Source organism: Gymnogyps californianus, chromosome 3 (genome assembly GCF_018139145.2).
Source record: "Gymnogyps californianus isolate 813 chromosome 3, ASM1813914v2, whole genome shotgun sequence".
NCBI classification, from domain to species: Eukaryota; Metazoa; Chordata; class Aves; order Accipitriformes; family Cathartidae; genus Gymnogyps; species Gymnogyps californianus.
Genome location: NC_059473.1, coordinates 43,271,593 through 43,291,477, shown reverse-complemented (window position 1 = coordinate 43,291,477; position 19,885 = coordinate 43,271,593). Strand labels below are relative to the sequence as shown.

Below are 19,885 nucleotides of genomic sequence, written 5' to 3'. Positions count from 1 at the left end.
CCCCTTTAAGTACTGGAAGGCTCCTATAAGGTCTCCCCAGAGCCTTCTCTTCTCCAGGCTGAACAAGCCCAGCTCTCTCAGCCTCTCTTCATAGGAGAGGTTCTCCAGCCCTCTGATAATCTTCGTGGCCCTGTAACTAAAACATCCCTGTATTATCAACACTGTTTCCAGCACAAATCCAAAACATAGCCCCATACTAACTACTGTGAAGAGAATTAACTCTACCCCAGCCAAAACCCACACATAGCCTCATGACCCTTGACAGCTCTCAGGATCAAAGTTGTTTCCAAAGAGCAAAAACTGAAAAATTGTAACATAAAACTTTGATGCTGCTTGCAAGCATAAAAGAATTGTACTTCTGTAACAACAGCCTAAGTAGAAATAGGTTTCATATGGATTTTTAAAGGAGATTGTGAGAGGGGAAAAACCCAAGAAGCAGTTTCCTTCTGAATGTTGTTATACCTTCAGTTCGTACAGCTTAAGTTTCAGGTAGCGCATTTTTCTTTGCCAATGAACTGTTCCACTGTGACCGGCAGATGACATTCACTACCTGAAAATAAGAGTAGGGAAGGATTTTGGTCTTCACTGTTGTGCTAACTCATATGGGGATAAAAACTAGTAACTCCTTGTGATAAGACATAGACTACTGTAGATGAGTGTTTACCTCTGATATAGCAACAGAAAGTATGCTCAGTGTATCAAGATTTTTTGCGCTGCTGGATTTGTCAAATCTAACACCTCATTTGTGAGAGAATTCTGCACTTGGAAATGTGGATGAAATAGGGAAACTTTGTATATGTGACCACAAGAAGAGAATCTTTTTTAAAAATTGAAGCAATCAGTTTTTTAGGTCAGATTAACAAGATATGTTACAATACAGGTGATCAGCATGTAGTGGCATAGGCAATCAACGATTCAAAAGAACCACTGAGGACTTGGAGCTGTCTTGTGTTCTAGACTTTGAAAATGAATTGATTGCAGTGTATTTGGGTCTGACCTCAGTTCCACCACTAGCTATTTTTCCCTGTGTTGGTCTCCTTTTCCCTTGGTTTTTTATTCTGGACCCTATTCTGGTTTCATCCTCCTGGTATTCCTGTAAGTTTTTCAGTTTTATCCCCTGAAACAGCTGTCCTGTGAACAGGGAAGCTTGAGAGCTTTCAATTGTTAACAAGAAACTTTTCACTATGTGAAAAACGACAATTTTCAGGAAGTAGAACTTGACCGGATTTTCAAAGTTTTTCCTAGAAAAAGTGAAAAGCATACTTGTGACAAAAGGCCACTCCCTTGTCAAACTGCTCTTCCAAAAACATGAGGGCATTACAGTTTTTAGATATCATAACATAAAAAGTTTTGAATGTTGAAAATGTCTCTGCTTTTGATGGAAACAACTTTTTCAGATGGAATATCCTATAAATGCCTTGTACAGAAAGTGATGGTTTCAGACTGAAATAGTCATAAGCAACTGAAAGCAAGTTTTTTGTAGGAGGTGGCCAGGCAACCTTCACAGTCTGCTAATGATAAACACACAGGAGCTTGACACTGTTATTGAAAGGTCCTCTCTTCTAGAACTGAAACCGTAAGACTCATAATTCATTCTCTGTCTTTTCTGTTTTGGGATTTGGTGAATATGATTCATCCTATTTGGCTGACAGGACTTGTCGTCAAAGCTATGTATCTCTGTACTTGGTCCATCTTTTCGATGACAAGCTTGAAAACATGGAAAGCTATGCCTTCTATGTAGAGTCCTAGAAATGGATGTTTTTACTTGGTAATATTGAGTGTGTTTCATCACTGTCACCAGACAGAATCTCATTTAAGTAGAAAGGACTGCCAAAAAGACTGAGATGTATAAATTTAAATGTAACTTGAAAATAGATGATGGGTTGAGTTTCTTTCAGGCTACTCCCACAAATAGGACTACAGATGTTTTGCTTAAATTCTGTACTAAAATTAATCTTCTGAATCCTCCTACTTGGATTCTCAAAGTTAGGCATCTAATAAATGTGCTAGTTTGTCATGGTTTAACCCCAGGCAGCAGCTAAGCACCATGCAGCCGCTCCCCTCCTCCCCTCTCCCAGTGGGATGGGGAGGAGGATTGGGGAAAAAAGTAAAATGCGTGGGTTGAGATAAGAATAGTTTAATAACTAAAGTAAAATAAAATATACTACTAACTAATAATAGTAAAAATATAATATTAATAATAATAATCATAGTAATGACAAGGAATATAAAAAAAAAAGAGAAATAAAACCCAAGAAAAGACAAGTGATGCACAATGCAATTGCTCACCACCCGGTGTCCGATGCCCGAGCAGTGATCCGCCCCTCCTGGCCAACTCCCCCCTGTTTATATACTGGGCATGACGTTCCATGGTATGGAATACCCCTTTGGCTAGTTCAGGTCAGCTGCCCCAGCTATGCTCCCTCCCGCTTCTTGCACACCTGCTTGCTGGCAGAGCACGGGAAACTGAAAAGTCCTTGGCTTAAGATAAGCGCTACTTAATAACAACCAAAACATCAATGTGTTATCAACATTATTCTCACACTAAATCCAAAACACAGCACTGCATCAGCTACTGAGAAGAAAATTAACTCTATCCCAGCCGAAACCAGGACATAGTTTTAAAAAAGACATGAACACCCACATCTCATTTTTTTGACAATGATGCAAACTGTGGATGCTTTGTAAATCAGGCTGCTTAGTTAGGTGGTTTTTTAGGCACTGATGTGTGAATATTTAGCGTACAGTTAGAGATGAAATACCTGTCAGTCCATTTCATTGGGAATTTGGTTAGAAGAGAAATAAAAATAACTATGAGCCTAGGAAAACAACTAGGAAACTTGCAAATAACTAGGAAGAGAAATAAAGCTGAGGTAAAGCTGCTTATTCTTAGAGACAGAATTGTGTTTGCTGATGCGATTTATTATTCTTCAGTCTTGTACTAATATTTATGAGAGGCAGAAGTTCAGTTTACATTCACAAGATTATATGCATCATATTATATGAGCAGGTCATATGTTATTGTGGCTTGTTAGCACTGTGTGATCATCAGAGTAATGACAGCAGGACTGAGTTTTGCATCTCAGCGTCTTGCTTTCATTGTCATCACACTGGAGTATGGTATGCTTGTAAATAATAATTCACTAAACACTGAAATAGTGTGTAATGAATACATCCAGTATCCATGATTCAGTTGTGGGTTGGACTAGAGTTAGAGACATTTTTAAATAGCATTTCAAAAGCTTTACTCAAAACACCTTTTTAATAAAGGGTTTGATTATCTAATTTGCAAATCTGCCTCCCACAGAGTAAAACATAATTTACTATGCAAATATTACTACAGAAAATTAGTGTACACAATAAATATAGTTTAAAACAGCAGGAAGAATAAAGAATTCTCAAATTTTCTAAATAATCCAGCAATTAATCCAGTAAGAGATAGGCTTTAAAAATTGCAGATGAGAATTACATTGTTTTAATTTGTCTAATTTTGCTGACTGTACTATTACAAACAATGATGAAGGATCAATAGAAAAAGTTAATAGTAACTTATTATTTTTCTCCTAGCAGTACTGAATCTCCTTTTGAAATTTAATATGCAATTTCTAGTTAGTTTGTGTAATAACCTATTTTTATCAAGCTACTTGCGTATTAGGTTGTAATTATGACTGACTAGATTGTCTAGACAAATAATTGACAAGACAAATCTTGTAAACAAGAACTAGCAGAAAAATCAGTAATGTTTTAAGCTCTGAGAAATAGTAGGGTTGCTACTTTTTACTTTTTAAGTCACCGGGTATATTTTATGTTAAAAACCATTAAAATATAATTGATTTTGCAAATGTGTCAAAAATAAATTGAAAATAAATTGTTTTGAATACTGCCACTGTTTATCAGAATTTTCCACTGATCTTTTGGATTAAAGTGATACAGATCTCCTGGACTGTCCAAGGACCTCATTACATACTCTGTCACAAAACAAAACAAAAACCCCCCTTTTGGAATACGAACTATTTCTATGCCTTCATTTAGAAAGTTACTGCAGCAAAGATAAATACAATAAAAATTGGTGGAAAAGAAGGTTGAGGATTACCAATATGGTTATTTATGTCTGCTGAGACATCTGCTTTTGAGCACTGATCATTTTTTGGGGGTATAAACTGTGTTCTGCTCTCAAAGTAAAGATTTATTACTACCATTAAACTGTTGAAAATTTCCAGCTAGTTACAGGTTGTTTTGGTACTTATTAAAAGCGCATTGGTGGGTCGTTGTTACACATGTAGCAAAATATTTTCTTTAAAATTCTGTATTATTTAATAGTATATTCATAGTCTAGCAAAGCAATCACTCAAATACCTGCCTACACATTTGACCTGTCCTCAAAAAAGCCTGATACTGCAAACTGATTGCTATAGATTTTCCTTTCAGCCCCTAGAATATGCAGTTACTTTCCAGACTGGGAACTAAAAACTACTATGTAATTTGTATGAAGATATCTTTCGATAGGGAATGTTAGGCTGCCATATAACACAGAATACCTTTATGTTTCATATTCCTTCCTCTGTCTGTATGTGAGGTAATATGAGAGATAAGGTAGATAATCAGAGGACTGGCAAAGACTCTGTGTTTTTCCTTCCTCATTTTTATTTTATGCTTTGAAGAGATGGAAAATGCACTGTGAATAAATTTTTAGTATAGTTAAATGAGGGTTTAAAAATTACCTGGAATTATTATTTTTTGAAGGGGACCATTCAGAATTGGAACCTTCAAGCTGTGTCTGTATGCTAGCCTGAAGCCTTGTCTTCTAAATCCAGAGTTTGAAAGCATCAGCATTAGAATGGACTGTATAGGGGTGAGCAGAGCTGTAACTGTCTGAGCTAAATATGTTGGCAGTTCTGCGTCTGTCCCATGTATGTCCATGCCGTGACTGTTGTACACTGTATGCAGCTATGCCTGTTGGGTCTTCAGTAGAGCAGATTTGGGTGAGAAACTGCCAGAGAGGAAGAGTCCGATTCACACTCTCACCGCAAGCATCAGTAGATGCATCTTCCTTCAGCTCTCAGGGGAAACACATTGCTCGCTGCGGGCCACGGAGTGTCTAGGCGTTCATGCAACAGAGATGAGGTGGGATAATGTGCTCTCCCTTTTGCCTTGAGAAAAAGAAACTGGTTCTAACATTTTGCTACACTGTAAGAAGGAGGTGCCTCTTTCACTTAATTAAAGCAAGACGATCTCATACGGTTCTTCTTTATTACTCTCTGGCTGTTCAAAGTGTGCCTTACTCACCTGCTATGGGAATAGCTGAAAAAGGTTCATTGGGACTTCATTCCTCAGTTTTCATGGGGCAGGAAGAAAATGCTCATGGCTATCTTGAACATAAAGGAGAATGGAATTGATGAAGGAGGATGATGATGAAGGAAGCCTAGTTATGTTGGCTTGATCACTGTGTGAAATGATGCAGGATTTTGCGTATTTTAGAGTGTATAAACTGTAGGGTAGGTTTAGTAGTTAAAGATTTTGCTGGGTCACAAAATTGTATGTGTGAGACATATTCTGCCAGCAAAAATATTGCTTTGAATAACAGTAATAACAGTAGGAACATTGTTATGGAGACTTTGTTTGCTTATATATGTTTGCTTATAACCAAACAGATATAGAAAATGTAGCCTTGGCTCATTTCTGAGCACAGTGTAAGAAGCATCTTTTTCTGTTTTTTTCAGACTCTTATTTGTCAGTCAGTCTTCACTGGGGAGAATTGAGGGCGAGCTGGACTGTCAGGCAGTTCATTTCTGTGAGGCTTTCTAGAATGGAAAACTGTACTCATGTTTACTGAGCAGAAACAACACCTTGCAACCCGCAATCTTTGAGTGCTCTCTTTCCTGCTTTGTAAAATAAGGGCTTATGATAGTATTTACATTACAAGGATGTTTTGAAGAGAATCTAATTAGTTGTCTGTTGGCCTAATACTAACATGAAAAGGACTGTTGTAGTGTCTGAGTAACTACAAAAGAAAAACGGTAACGAGAACACTGACAAGTAAGTGGAGGCCTGATTCTAAAAGAGTTGGCTTAAAAATATTTCATGCCTAAGTATCATTGCATAAGTCAGTAAAAATCCCATGCAAAAGAAGATGCTATTTAATGCTTTTTGATCTGGCTAAAACTTTAATTTAAAATATCGTTTTATATTAATTTTGTTGAAATATAAATAGTGGATTGTAATGAAAGATCTATTAGTTAATAAACAGACTTGAATTACTGTAGTAGGAGTGATGAACAGCAATTTAATAAGCTATTAAGACTGTGAGGTATTCTGAGTAAACTAACTTTTGAAAAAGAGGGAATGAAATGGTTTTGCAACTACTTTTTACAATTTAATGTTTGAGGCCTTATAAGAGGCCTCTTCAAACTGTACACAGTTTGAATAAATGTGCAGTTTTACAGCTTTAGCAGTAAAAGCATTCAAGGTGTAAAAACACAATTTCCAATAGTCAGCAAAAGTATTTCTAAACTAAAATGTGCAACTAACATGAAAAGAAAAAGACAAGGAACATGAAAGAATTTCTGGAGGCAAGAAAATGTGTGTAGGAGTTGCATATACTTCTGTTAACAGAAGAAAAGATCCCCACATAAAATCTAATTTTACTTTGCTACTTTGTAACTTAGACATTGCTATTACAAACCTGTTTCAATTTTATTACGAATTTTTATGATAGTCTGGAAAATTAGCTTTTCAATAGCTCAATGATTTTTTTTTCAGTCATGGCAAGTTAAATATTTATAAGACTCTCTAGCTTTATCCCACTTAGAACAGAATATGGTAAAGCATACTGTGCTGCAAGGCTGAGAAGCTACTGACTTGGCCTTGATACTCAGTGTCTAATGTTTCTGCTACAGAAAATTCATCTTGACCTGGGACCATCTTAAGGATGAGTTCTGCCTACTACCAGTAGCCTAAAGACTGAATTTTGTTTCCCCCATAATCTGAGAATAATGTCTAAGACACATGTTCCATATACTAATGTCCAAGCAGAGATTTCACCGCTTTGCTTGGCAGCCTTTGACAGTGCTCTCTACTCCCAGGGTGGATTTTTCTCCCTAATATCTAATTGTAGTTTTCTTTGGTACAACTTGTTTTGCTGCTCCTGTTCCTTTCACGGAGCACCTCCAAGAAGAGTCTGCCTCCATTTTCCTGTAATCACCACTAGATTTGTAGAGAGAACCGTAAGATCCACCTCTTCTCTCTCTCTCTTCCGTCCAGGCTGATCGAGCTGAGCTCCCCCAGCCATACAGGGTGAGTGCACCAGCCCCAACAATCATGGTGATCCTCTGCTGAACTTGACGCAGCTTATTGGTTTCTTTCTTTTATTGAGAGTGGGACCCAGTAGCCCAGGTGTCAGCTTGCGAATGCTGAGCAGAGGGGAAGAATCGCTTCCCTTCGCTTGCTGGCTAAGCCTTAACTGTTGCAGCCCAGTACATGGCTGGCTTTCATAGCCTCAAGGATATAGTAGATCTTTCAGATTCATGGAAAGCATGGGAAAATAGAAGCATTGGAAAGTGCTATTCAGCAAATCTGTCACTAATGTGATGTCATGTTTTTCTTTCACCTAGAATGTTCCACCTGATTTGTCCATCTGCACCTTTGTGCTGGAGCAGTCCCTGTCAGTACGGGCCCTCCAGGAAATGCTGGCTAACACAGAAGAAAAGGCAGAAGGGGTAAGTTATTAAACATTCACTTTTTTTCATCTTGCAAAATCGAACAATTTTTTTCCCACTCTACCACAGATTTCATGACTGGCACAAGCTTATAGCATCATGAATTCCTTATGTTTAATTTTCCTCCTTTGCTACAGGAATGGTCTGATTTTTGAGAAATTCTAAACACTTGCAGCTTTCCCTGAAGCTTGCCAGAGTTGTAAATTCCCAACAATTTCAATGTGCTCTGGGTCAGCATAGACCTACAAGAATGTTTAAATTTGAGATCTCATAATATGAAATATAAAGCTTGATCACTTCTTTAGAACAGCTAAGCTTTCTGGGGATTTCTGACTGTATCAAGTGAGACTGTCAAGTAGTCTTAAAATGGCTTGGATGTGTGCTGTTTTTCTCTGGAAATAATGAAATTGTTCTGTGCGGCCTGACCTAAAATGTCCTATAACTCACCTTTAGAGCTGGAAATAGAATGTTATTGAGTCTCGGTAGACAAGAAATATGGAAACTAACACATTTTTGCAGTCTGGAAGATGAAGGATATAGGAATAATGTTAATTGTTTGACTAGCAAATAGGTATTTACAAATAAATCATAGTGGTGTAATTAATGTTGTCTGCTGTGTAATTAATATGATTTGTTTTGATGTAGTTGAGTGTTCCATATACACCCTGTAGGGTGTATATGCTATGCTCCAGCTCAAATTTGAATGCCACGCTCCAGCTCAAATCCTATAAACTGTAAGTGAGGAAGAGTGACTGTAGGCCCAGGAGTTATACAGATAAAATGAGAAGTAGGGGTTAACCGTAAGTCTGTTACTCAAGAAAGCTGGCAGGAGAGAAGCATGCCTCTGATATTTCTGGGAATGCCTTGAGAAAGCAAACTTTAATGTAGTCAGTCCCATAAAATGCCAGGCACTGAGACTGAAAATGGTATGTGGGAAATCAAGTCCAGGAGCAGTCCCATGAATGATCCAAAGTGTGTGCTGTCAGTATTTGTTCGAAGGACTGACTCCAACAGCAAGAGAATTCAAAGCACATCTGAGAGAACAGGTAGTACCAGAGTAAGCAGATCCATGCTTCTAAATGGGGACCCCTCTTCCCTTAGTTTGTAAACACTGAAACCAAGAGTAAGCAAATCCACAGGAAAAAAATAAATTCAAAAGAACAGGCACATACAGGCATAATGTCAAAAATCACAGTCCAAACCCAAGGATGTGCAGTGATAACTGTGTACGGCCATAGATGTGAAGTAGAGCAGCAGTTTTCTTGCTGTTTATTCCCACCAGATGTGGGCAGACTAAAGAAAGTGTAGGGGAGTGCGTGTTAAAGTAGTGCTATAGGGCAGAATAGAGTGAATGAAAAAAACACTCAATTTTCGAATACGAAGTATTGAAACTTTTTTAAAATCATAACATTAATTGGCAGATTTTCTGTTGGGCTGTCTTTAGCAGAGTCTTGGGGCCAACTGTTAAGTGAATATGTACTCTTAATACAGAGATCACATCCAGAGAACACAGGATAAAGAACCAAGTTCTCTGCAGAATGGTTAGAAAATGTGAGCTCGGGGATTCTGCTGGGAAGAGGGCAGGCTAAAGAGAGCTTTGTAGAGGTCTCAGGCGGAACATTTGCACTAGTTCTGGACTATTTTCTGCACTAGATGTGAGCAGAAAAAGACTTTTGTAGGGCACAGTGACTGATGGGACCTACATACTCCAAGCTGGAAGAACCATGTTTGATGGTAATCTGGTATTTCCTGGAAACAATTATTGATATTTTCTGTGCATCACTGTGAAGGTCAGAGTTCTGGGCCAGATATCCGTGCCTAAAGAAAAGTGATGGCAGTTGTACTGATGTACAGTGCTCTGTATGCATGGGTCTTCTGAGATGCGCACAGGAAAGATAAAGCAAAGTGTCTGAATGTGGTCATTATGTGGTTGTTACCTGTTCACAGTGTAGTTTACTGTGCTCTCAACACATTAAATCCCAACACTAGCAGAAGATACAGAGCTACGGCTATACCAACCCAGATACCTGTTGTTCACTGAATAACAAATATATTTCTACTGCAAATTTTGCCTGGCTTCTGTGCAAATGCATTAGGAATCTGCCTGTGTGTCTCTTGCATACTGATATATTGATATTAGAAGAGAATAATCTAGAAAGTCGTAGCTTGTAGATGAACAAGCTGTTGTCAGTGTCATTATTTTTCTTTCTAGTAAGTCTCTGAAAGTCAAGAATAATGATAATACTAAAATGCCTGAATATGTACTTGCTGATAAATTAACAGAACTGATATTTGGTATCTGTATGTAGTTTCTATGAAAAATATATGAAGTTTTCCTGTGCATTTATAGGTATTTATCATAGGGCAGGTACTTATGTAGGCAGCTTCATATTTGTTTGAAGTAACTCTTAGAACATGTAGTTTTGCATTTAATGACTGATGTGGTTACTTTAAGTTTTATGAGAAGAGGTAATTTTGGGCATACATCTGAAGCACTATTATCTTCCTGGAGCAGCATTTTTTATTTAGAGTTAACAGTGGTTTTTTTCATTTAGGAGAAAAAGGTATAGCAATTTCTTGAGAGATTGTTACTATAAACTGGATTCAATATGACCTTAGTTTTCTAATGGAAAGAATCCTGCAAAGGGAGGTCTTTTCAGTCCTCAATTACTTTTCATTACATTAGAAATCATTAAGGCTGCTGTGTTGAAAAGTGGTCTCCTTGTGCTTCTTTCCTTTTCGTGGTGTGTAATCTCTTGAATGCTATGTTTATATAATAGTATTCTTATTATATAACAGGTAAGTCAGCAGTAAAGAAATGGTTGAGTAATATGAACAAAATCTCATGCTGGCTAACTTGAGTCAGAATAATAAACAGCTTTCCTTGTGCTTAAGAAAGAATAACTATGTGCACTACCTGGATTTAATTTTAATTCTCAATTAGTATGTATTAAATGTGCAAGATTACCTCTTCAATAAATACCTACCTTTTTAGTGCAAGAATCCCAAAATGAGAATTTCCATACTTCATGAGATTAGTGATCCATCTATCTGAGTATACCTACTCCTCTCTCCTGAATCAGCTAAATGCTAGTATCAAAGGCAACAGTGGAAAATGAGTGGAATTTCATCAGAAAGAATGTGTGTAGTGCTCTGTTTCTTCTAGCCCCAGGCACTGAGTAGTTACTTTGTGCTCTGAGGTTTTATCATTTCCCTTTAAAATACTATGCTTAGCTCTGGCAGTTTATTAGAACATTGAAATTCATAGCTTGATTGTATGCTTTTGGTTTAAAAAATAAAGCCACAACCTGTTTTGTTTGCTCAGGCAACATTATTTGTGCTTTTCATTTTAAACAGGTAAATTTTTGATATTGCTGGGGACATGAGTGCTATATGCATGTACTACTTTTATTGTTAATTCATCCACAGAAAAGAACCAGAAAAAGGGAAGGAAAAAGGGAGGAATCCTGTGGAAAGAGAATAGTAAATAATCACATAAACGAAGACTATCATTATATGTGTGCCCAGAGTCTGGGCCCTCGTCTCTGAGGCAAGCCGAATTATAGCTGCTCTGTCCTAGGTGGGCCTACAGCCTAGGTATTATTTTGTAATTATTTTGACTTGTTTTTTGAGTGTAACTTTTTATTATTAGAAAAGCAGGTGAAATATGAAAATGGAAATCTTTTTTTATAAAGCATTTAAGACCAGAAAAAGCCTTCAGGGCATCTATTCTTAGCCTGGTTGTTAAATTTTTCCAGTGAGCCCTCTTTGGAGCCCAGTGCCTTGTTTTTCACTAAAGCTTGTCAGACTGAATGATCCTGAGAAAGCGAATCCACAGCTTTTTGGAATAATTTAGGAATGGTCACCACAGATATTGTAACTGTGTTTTTCTTCGGATTCTTTTTACTCTGATTATTCGGGGGTTGGTTGGTTTGGTGGTTGTTTGTTTTTTTTTTTTTTTTAAATTGAATCTTCCTTTACTGGATTCAAGAGCTCTAACATTTAGTGCTTTCTCCTTGTGAAAGTGCTGAAATGCCATAATCAAATCAGTTCCTGGAAGTTTTCACTAATTTTCTTAGGAAATGAAGCCTGGTCATCTATCCATTGTATTCAGTAACTTCTGAGATTTCTGGACAATATAAACAATATTAGAAACAGGGGTAGATAGTTATGTTCTTCCAGATGTGATGGATATTGGGTAGGAGAAAGGGACCTAACTTTACGTTCCTATAGGAGGAAAGGAAGGCAAAGTTGGCTGTTTTACATGACCATCAACGGCTCTTGTGCTGGTGTACCTTCTGCACTGCTGTCTTTTGCTCAGAAGAGGTGCCACAGGTATGTGGGAAGGAAGTTGCCAGGTTTCAGGTGTGAGGAAGGGATTTATAATTTTGTGGCTTCTTTCAGTTTTGAGTTTTAAACATCTTTTTCATAAAAGTTGGACAACAGACCTGTACATAGTATGCTATTACCAGTCTCACCTTTTATGACACGGAAAATAATTTTCCTATGTCCTACTCGAACTGTCCTGCCTTTATATCCAGGGATTGCCTTAATTCTTATTTTCAATATGTCGTGTCTTGCTGATACTGATGATTCACAGAAGATCTTACAAAGACTGGTACCTTTAGATGCAGCAGACAGATTTCAGCCATGATATATAGCAGGCAAAGTAGGTGATGACGCTGGTTATTACCAGTTTCTTGGCCAAAATCAAGACCAGCATGCATACTCTTGAGCAAGCTTATTTACTTTAAGTCTCTATTGATGACATACAGGTGAATTTTCCAGATTCTACAAAATTCTCCACCAAGTCACTTTTCTATTGTGTGACAGTTCTAGAGCTGCCAAAAGAAAAGGTATCCGGACATATTTGACATGAAAAACATCAGGTATTTCCTTAGCCTCAGTTGCCTCAGCAAACTTTTGTCTCAAAGTTTTTTGAAATCGTTCTTAAGCAAACACGCTGCATAAAAAATAGCTATTAAAATAAAAAATTGCCAAGAGGGTATGCAAATTAAAATGGAGTGTAAGGTAACCTTCATAAAGGCTATTGCTACTAACTCTTATTTGAAATATATTTCAAAGGTTTTTTTTTCATATGCTTCAATATGATTTTTTTTTTCTAAAGGGAGAATTTGAGGATTCAAAACACTGCTACTGTCTGTATTTATATAACAAGTGGCTAGTTTGAACTTTCGTTCTATTCTAATGCATTTATTACTTCAACGAGATCAAAAAAGTTTTGGGTACAGTAACTAGGTACAGGAAATTAAATTAGCTTGGCGTTTAACGGACATTTTGCTGTAAGTGAACAAGCACAAAGTCACCTATATTTTATACTGGCTAGAACAAAAACCTGCTTTTCTTTTGAAACCAGTAAGAGCTTGTGATTCCTCGAGTTACACTTGCTTTGCTTGGTTTTCTGAAATATACCCATCAGTCTCATGATATAAATAACGTACTACTCTTTTGCCTTGTGATGTCTTTTATAGTCCTCCACGATAATTATCACAAATGAGGCCATTGAAATTTGAAGACTCCAGATTGTATGTTACGTGCCATACCCTGGTGAATAGATGAGAGAGAGATGTATATATATGACACATATAAATCCACATGGTACATGACTTGCTTTCACCTGCTGGTATGGTGTGCATCTTTGTGTGGATGAGAGATGTTATGACCCATGCAGAGGATTGTTGTTCACTGCACTTTTTCATTGGAGTGATTGAGAACTCTTGGTAAACTGTCTTTCACAGCAGCTTTAATTATTTCTGTCAGCATTGGTAAAGCATTCTTTTCACTCTGGTCTGCCAGAAGACGAGTGAGTGCCAAGCCATCCCAATTTTATTGTTGTACCGTCCATCCATGGCAAAATCTCATTTCATTGGGAGGGTGTAGAGTAAGAGGCGCCTACTCTGGTGAGAGCTTCTGGAGCTCCTGTTTGCTGATCTGTGCTTTGTTCTGCCAACAGGAGATGTGTGCATGGGCTTTTTTTGTTCAGGTATATATAGAAGAGTATGAGACTGCTATGGGGTTTGGGTGTTGTGTTGTTTTTTGTTTTTTGGGTTTTTTTTTTTTTTTCAATTTTATCAGCAAAGTGGGTGGAAGGTTCAATTCTTCTGCTAATGGCTAGGCTTCATGCTACATGAATTGCTCACTAGTAAAATCAACTGCACTTGGAGTGTAATGTTCTTATATTGGAATTGTGTTTTAATAACTCTTGCAGGACAGATGCACTAAACTCACTTATCCTGTATGGAACCAGATGGATTTCTCTCAGTTGCTTCTGTGTCCTTTCACATCAAGTGTCATCTTTTTGATTGCTTACTAGAAAAAATGTACTACTGAAATAAGTAAGGATTTCTTTGCGTGTCATCTGTAGCAAGAAAATGAATGTATATGTAGTTACAGTTTCTGTATTTTGAAAGACACCATATACTATGTACTAGAATATGTCAGGATAGTGTAGGGCTCTCTAGCATTTATATTGAGATGATTTTAAGCGCTTATTCAGGAAATCACACTGTATTTGTTCTTTACTTTCTGACTGAAAAACTCTGAGTAAACTTGAAGTCTTTTTTGCTATTTGTCTTCCTAGACTTCATTACATAGAAAAAAAATTGGCTCCTATTTGCCTTAATACGCTTGAAATTTGTTTACTTTTATGCAAAATGAAATGTAGGGTGAAATCCTTTGTTAGTTTCCTGCAAATTGATCTTAGTTGCCATATTATCTACTGAACACTTCCATGTGCAGTTTTCTGCATTTTTTTCCCAGTATTTGCACAGCAGCTGTGCTTTTCTACTACTGTATGCCATGGAGATTTTCTGTGCTTGGAAGCTCTATCCTGTCCTCTTGGTTGGTAATGAAGATGTGACTCTGTCAATGCCACTATCAACTCCTGAGGGATGGTCTTACATGGGATGGGAGGGTGGGAGAAAAAGAAAAGACAAAGGATCTTATTTCACATTTTCTTTCTCAGTAAAGACATTTAAGCACTTACAACAAATGCAGCATGAAGACTTCATGCTAAATGAATGTGCTGGAATTTCTCAGATCTCTTCTTTGACTGTTTGCACTTGTGCCATTCTCAGAGAGGCTGAGGTTCAGAGCTGGAAGTAGACTTCTGTTTGATACTTTTGGGTGTTCTGCAAACCCATCTGAAGCTGGACACTGGTCCTGAAAGCAGAAAACTGATGTGCAAGATGATGTTTTTGGAACACTCAGGCACTGTTGCAGTGGGTTTAAATGCAGGAAGAACCGGAGCCAATTCAATTCTGCCATTGAAGTGGAATGGAAAAGCTGTGCATTTGAGGGGGAGACAGTGAAGATGACCTAACTTTTCCCTGAGACTGCAGCTTTGCACAGCTCCAAAGTGGACTAGACACAAGGATTAAAACAAGAGTTGGTTCAGATTCCATGTGGTCCTAGGAAAGAAACTGAGAATAGCTGGACAAAAAGCTACCAACTCAAAATGACCGGTGTGGAAGTCACTGAAACTGGCACTTTGATGTAATGATCTTCCATGAGGACAGCTGAGAAATATTGGCAGAGAGATTAGGATGTGGAACTTAAGGTGTGCTGTGGGGCTTTTAGCTTGGATGAGAAAATAAGGGGATTGTCTGTTTCTCTGCTTTTTACCGGTCAATTCCATAGGTGTTATCCTCTTGCCATCTGTAACCTATAGCTAGCTAACATAAAGGATGGCAACATACTGATGCTATTCAGTAAAGATTCTCTGTTAAGTCCTGGAAGAGTTGGGGGGGGGGGGGGCGGTAGTTGGTTGTTTTTTTTTTTTTAAATAAAATTTAAGCACAGAAATTGAAAATGATACAGTAAAATTTGTCTTTAGAACCACAAAACTCATTTGTTGCAGGGGTTGGAAATGATGTACTAAATGGTATTTAGGCAAAATACAAGATAAAAAGATACACCCCCCCAAATCCTCACATTCAAATGCTGTTCCAGAATGCTGAAGAGTCTCAGTTTTGCTACACAATCCTATGTAAAGCTGAGATGGTCTCTTTAACCACTCGTTTTCTTAATGCTACTAGATGGTTCTCCAAAGCTATTTACATACCGAGTTTTTAAACCAGGTCAGTCTAGCTAAGCAGTTCTAATCAGTAAGCTAAGCAGTGATTGCTAGTTGTATTTTTTCTGGCTTTGTATGTCTTCATACCTCAGGACTGATTTGTGTAGGTGTTGAGGACTGTAGCTGATGAAAGCTACACATAAAATGTAAAATGATGTTAGAAATCAGGTCCTAGGCATCTGAACACCCTGGTTTGTGTGTGCTTTGATTTTAATGGATCCATGCTTTAGATTCTTTAAATGTATTGTTATGTCATCTGGGGTATTGTGAAAATTGAATTAATATGTGAGATTAGCATTATAGTAGTGAACATCATAAAATTGATGGCATTTAATCATTACATCTTTAGAAGAGTTTTTTTTATCAATATTCAGTACAATGGTTGCACACTGAGCTGGGACGAAATAAAATAGTGACCACCCTCTCTTCTACATGTTGAATGAGGCAGAGTTGATGTTGAAAAGACAATGGACATGTGGAAATCTGTGTCATAAGACAGTGACAGGAATGGACTGAAATTAAGGTTGCATAGGTGACTTTTGTCACTTTCTGTCTTTTCACTGTTTGCCTTATTTTTGTTAACTTTTTTGGTAAAAAAATAGCATAATTCTTTTGAAAATGCAAAAACTTGATACTTTAGCTTAGTAAAAAGTGTTTTGAAATATAAATTGTTCATGATTATATATAATTCTTGTCTGTTACAGCTGTCCTATTACTGACCGTCCAAAGTGCAACTTTACATTAATCTCACAGTTGAGGCAAGGCCTGGATAGTGTGATACTCAAACATTGCATTTTCCTCTTCTTTTGCAATGCACCCAGCTGTAATCTGAATTATTTGTAAAGCCCAAGACCTTACATTAAATAAACTATAACTTTCATTTTTGCCAAGTTATACAATTATATTGAGAATGGAAATAATAATTATGCAATATTTTTAAACAGATTTTTTATAACACTATGTAAACATCTCATAATAGATATGAAAATTCTCCAAATCTACATTTGTGTTATAATGGCTTCTTGTAGGGATAGCTTTCTGCAATACTCGGCTAGGTGGATGCAACGTTTCAAAAATAGAGGGATCCTTTGTCTCATCTGAGTGGCTTATAATAGCAAGTTTAAAGAAAATTTAGATGGCTGGCGCAAAATGCTATCGGTGTAGGAAACGCATAGCAGTGCTATGCAGGCTGGGAGTGTGGAAAATGTTAATGGTGTCTGCAGTACTGCGTAACAAGAAAGTGGTCTGCTATCAGGCAGCTCCGTAGGACCTCAAAGCAGCTGCAGCTGGAAGATTACACAGGGGATTCTTCCTCTTGAAATGTGTTCAGTGTGGAGGTACTGTACCGATACCTTCTGTGGTAATTAACCCCTCCCCCCCCCCAATCTTCAAATTCAGTCAAGATTTTCTTAATACAATTTTGTTTCTAACTCTACTTATCTTTCAGGGTTCAACCTTGAGGTGCTTTTGATGCTAATGATGCTGTATATACATCATTGACTTCCGTACTGTTCAAGTTTCATGTGAATAGTCCTCCCCAAAGGGGTAACGTTTGAACAGCAGCAACATGGGTAGCATTTAAAAGAAAAGAAGAGATAGAGCTGGGATTGTGAGACTGGGTAGGACTGAACAGACTGGATTCCTGTCCTGAACAGGAAATGGGAAGCAATTAAGTTTGGGGAGGAGCAGGGTTCATCTCTGTATTGCTTGTGTGGTGTGTCAGAGTTGGAGATAAATGTGCATGGTTTCCTGATGGTTGTCACTGAACATTGTCGCTGAACAGGTCTGGATACGTACTATAAGCATGAGGATACATCTACATGTATGTAACTGCATCTCCCCATGGCAATAAGGAATTTGAATCCGTGGTAGCTACATCACTGAGTGAATCTACAATATCTTAGCAAAAATGACAGGTCTGGTGAGAACAGGTGTTATTTCACACCTAACAACAATTTGTCTGTGGAAAAATGATTTATTTTGATGCCCAGCCATTCCTTAGCAACTGTGGTAGTGTTGATTCACTGAGAAGGTATGGTTTCTGGTTTTGGAAGGTTGTCCTGGAGAGCCATCAAATGTTTTGTTTCAATAACAGTAGTAAAACCAAAGCCTTCCAAGCAGGTGAGTGTATCGGTCTATTTCAAGTATTTAAGTACTACCCTGGTGTCAGAGTTACACTACTCCAGGTCTAAAGTTAGCAGGCAGATTTGGTTTTTGTTTCTCTTTTATCATAGAGAATTACCATTTTTAATTTACTTATGAGGATGGCAACAACCCTTGAATTGGGGATGGGGGGAAGGAAAGTGAAAGAAATGAAGGAGTTTAGGACCAGGGGTGTGAGTGAACAGAGGAAGGCTGCGAACAGGGAGCAGCTCTGTTTGCAGAGGTGAGATTCTGCGTCTGGGCTCCAGGTGCCTGATTTATAACCTAGGCCAGGACCTGAGCGCAGCAGAGGCTATGAACCCCTGCTCTTCACAGGGGCACCATCTTGCCTGTTTGAATGGCAGGATCACCCACCTCAGCTAAGCTCCCCTCAGAGCAGCAGGGTTGCAGGCCTTGGGATGAGCTCAGAACTCAAGGGGAACTATAAACCAAGATCTTGCCTCAGTGTGCATCAGGATCACTCAGCCTTTCCTAAACCTGGATTTTAGTTTTGAGCGTTTGAGGTACCACTCTGCGGGCAGGGCCTTGTCCCAGCAAGGGGCAGGACTGCAGGCTCCTGGGCAGTCCTGGCTGGGAAGGGAGCTGCCGACCGCAGCAGCCTGTGCTGCCAGCCTGCTGAGCCGCCTTTTGTCTCTGTGATGGGTAACAGGTCCTGCACCAGGAGGCTCCATTTTGGAGCGTCTGCAGGATCTCAGCTGCAGTAAAGGCTCCTACTGAGTTCCTGCAGGCAGTCTGGATTGAGTCCTTCCCCTTCAAAAGCATGCCTGTTAAATATACTCTTATATACATACACATACATACATTTAGGTTAAAAAAACTTGGAGTATGCTCTTTTTGACTCTTCCTGAGCTCTTTGTAGGTATCTGTCCTTTAGTTTTCAAATTAAAATTGAAACCTGTGCTTTTAGAATACTGTCAACATGGTAAGTGAGACAGGGAGGTATTATCCCCTCATTCGTTGCTTTTGTAAGGCCTTTGATCTTGATCCATAAATGGCTTTTTGATAAACATGTGGTAGTTGCTGAGCTCTGAAGATTGTCCTCCCTTTCCCTAGCAGTCTCCTCTTTCTGCCTTGGCTGCAGCCTTTTCCAGTGTTTGCTGGTTAGACAGTTAGTTGCCCTTTAGTCCTCCAAATAATTGTCATTCTCTCTGTGCATAAATAGATAAGACTTTGTTTCCCTTTTTCATGTGATGGTAGTAAAAGCTCACTCCTTACTTCTCTTTATGGAAACAGCGTACTTTGAAATAGGCAGAGCAAAGCAGAAAAACTTGAAAAGAAAAGGGGCACTCAGGCTGCTACCAGTAAACCTGACTTCTCTTAGGTTGGGTGTTGTCATCTGCTTTAGACCTAATTAATTTGGTTTATGAAGTCCTGTATTATTGTATGTGATTTCGTAGTTAATGCTTGTTTGTGCACATACTGCTGATGGTGTGGAATGTGCTTGTAATTATGGCAGTACACGGAGCTTCCACTTCTGAAGCAGCCTTTGGTAGCCTACAGTCTGTTGATAAATATGCAGAACACTTACTTTTCTTGAAAGAAGTTTCTATTTAAAAAGTATTGCAATGAGTCACAGAAGATAACGGTACATACAGAGCAGAAGGAAAGGGACAAATTTGGAAATCCTGTTTTTTCACAATTTTTTTAGTGGTGATTATTTAACATGGTAAATTCACATAACCTAGTGTATATGTAGGTCATTTAGCAGCAGACTATTTTAGTTAACTGTGTATTTGTGCATTTTTGCTCTTTTCGTAAAATTCCATTTCCAGGTGATGTTCGTTTGTTAGCTTATAAGCAGTTTGCTGTGTATAGCTCTACTTCTTCAAAAGAACTTGTGCATTTGTCCAAATTGTAATAATGTCAGTAACCAATAAATGCTTTGGCTGTTCCAAGGAATTTCAGGTGAGGT

The 19,885-nt window shown here is 38.1% G+C and overlaps 1 protein-coding gene across 1 annotated transcript in view; it reads left to right on the top strand.

Moving 5' to 3' along the window:
• RYR2 (ryanodine receptor 2) overlaps positions 1–19,885 on the top strand; it is a 341,359-nt gene that overhangs the window by 17,151 nt on the left and 304,323 nt on the right. Inside the window, exon 3 of the mRNA XM_050893208.1 lies at positions 7,611–7,715. Coding sequence (XP_050749165.1) covers positions 7,611–7,715 — 105 coding nt within the window. The remainder of the gene's footprint in view (positions 1–7,610; positions 7,716–19,885) is intronic.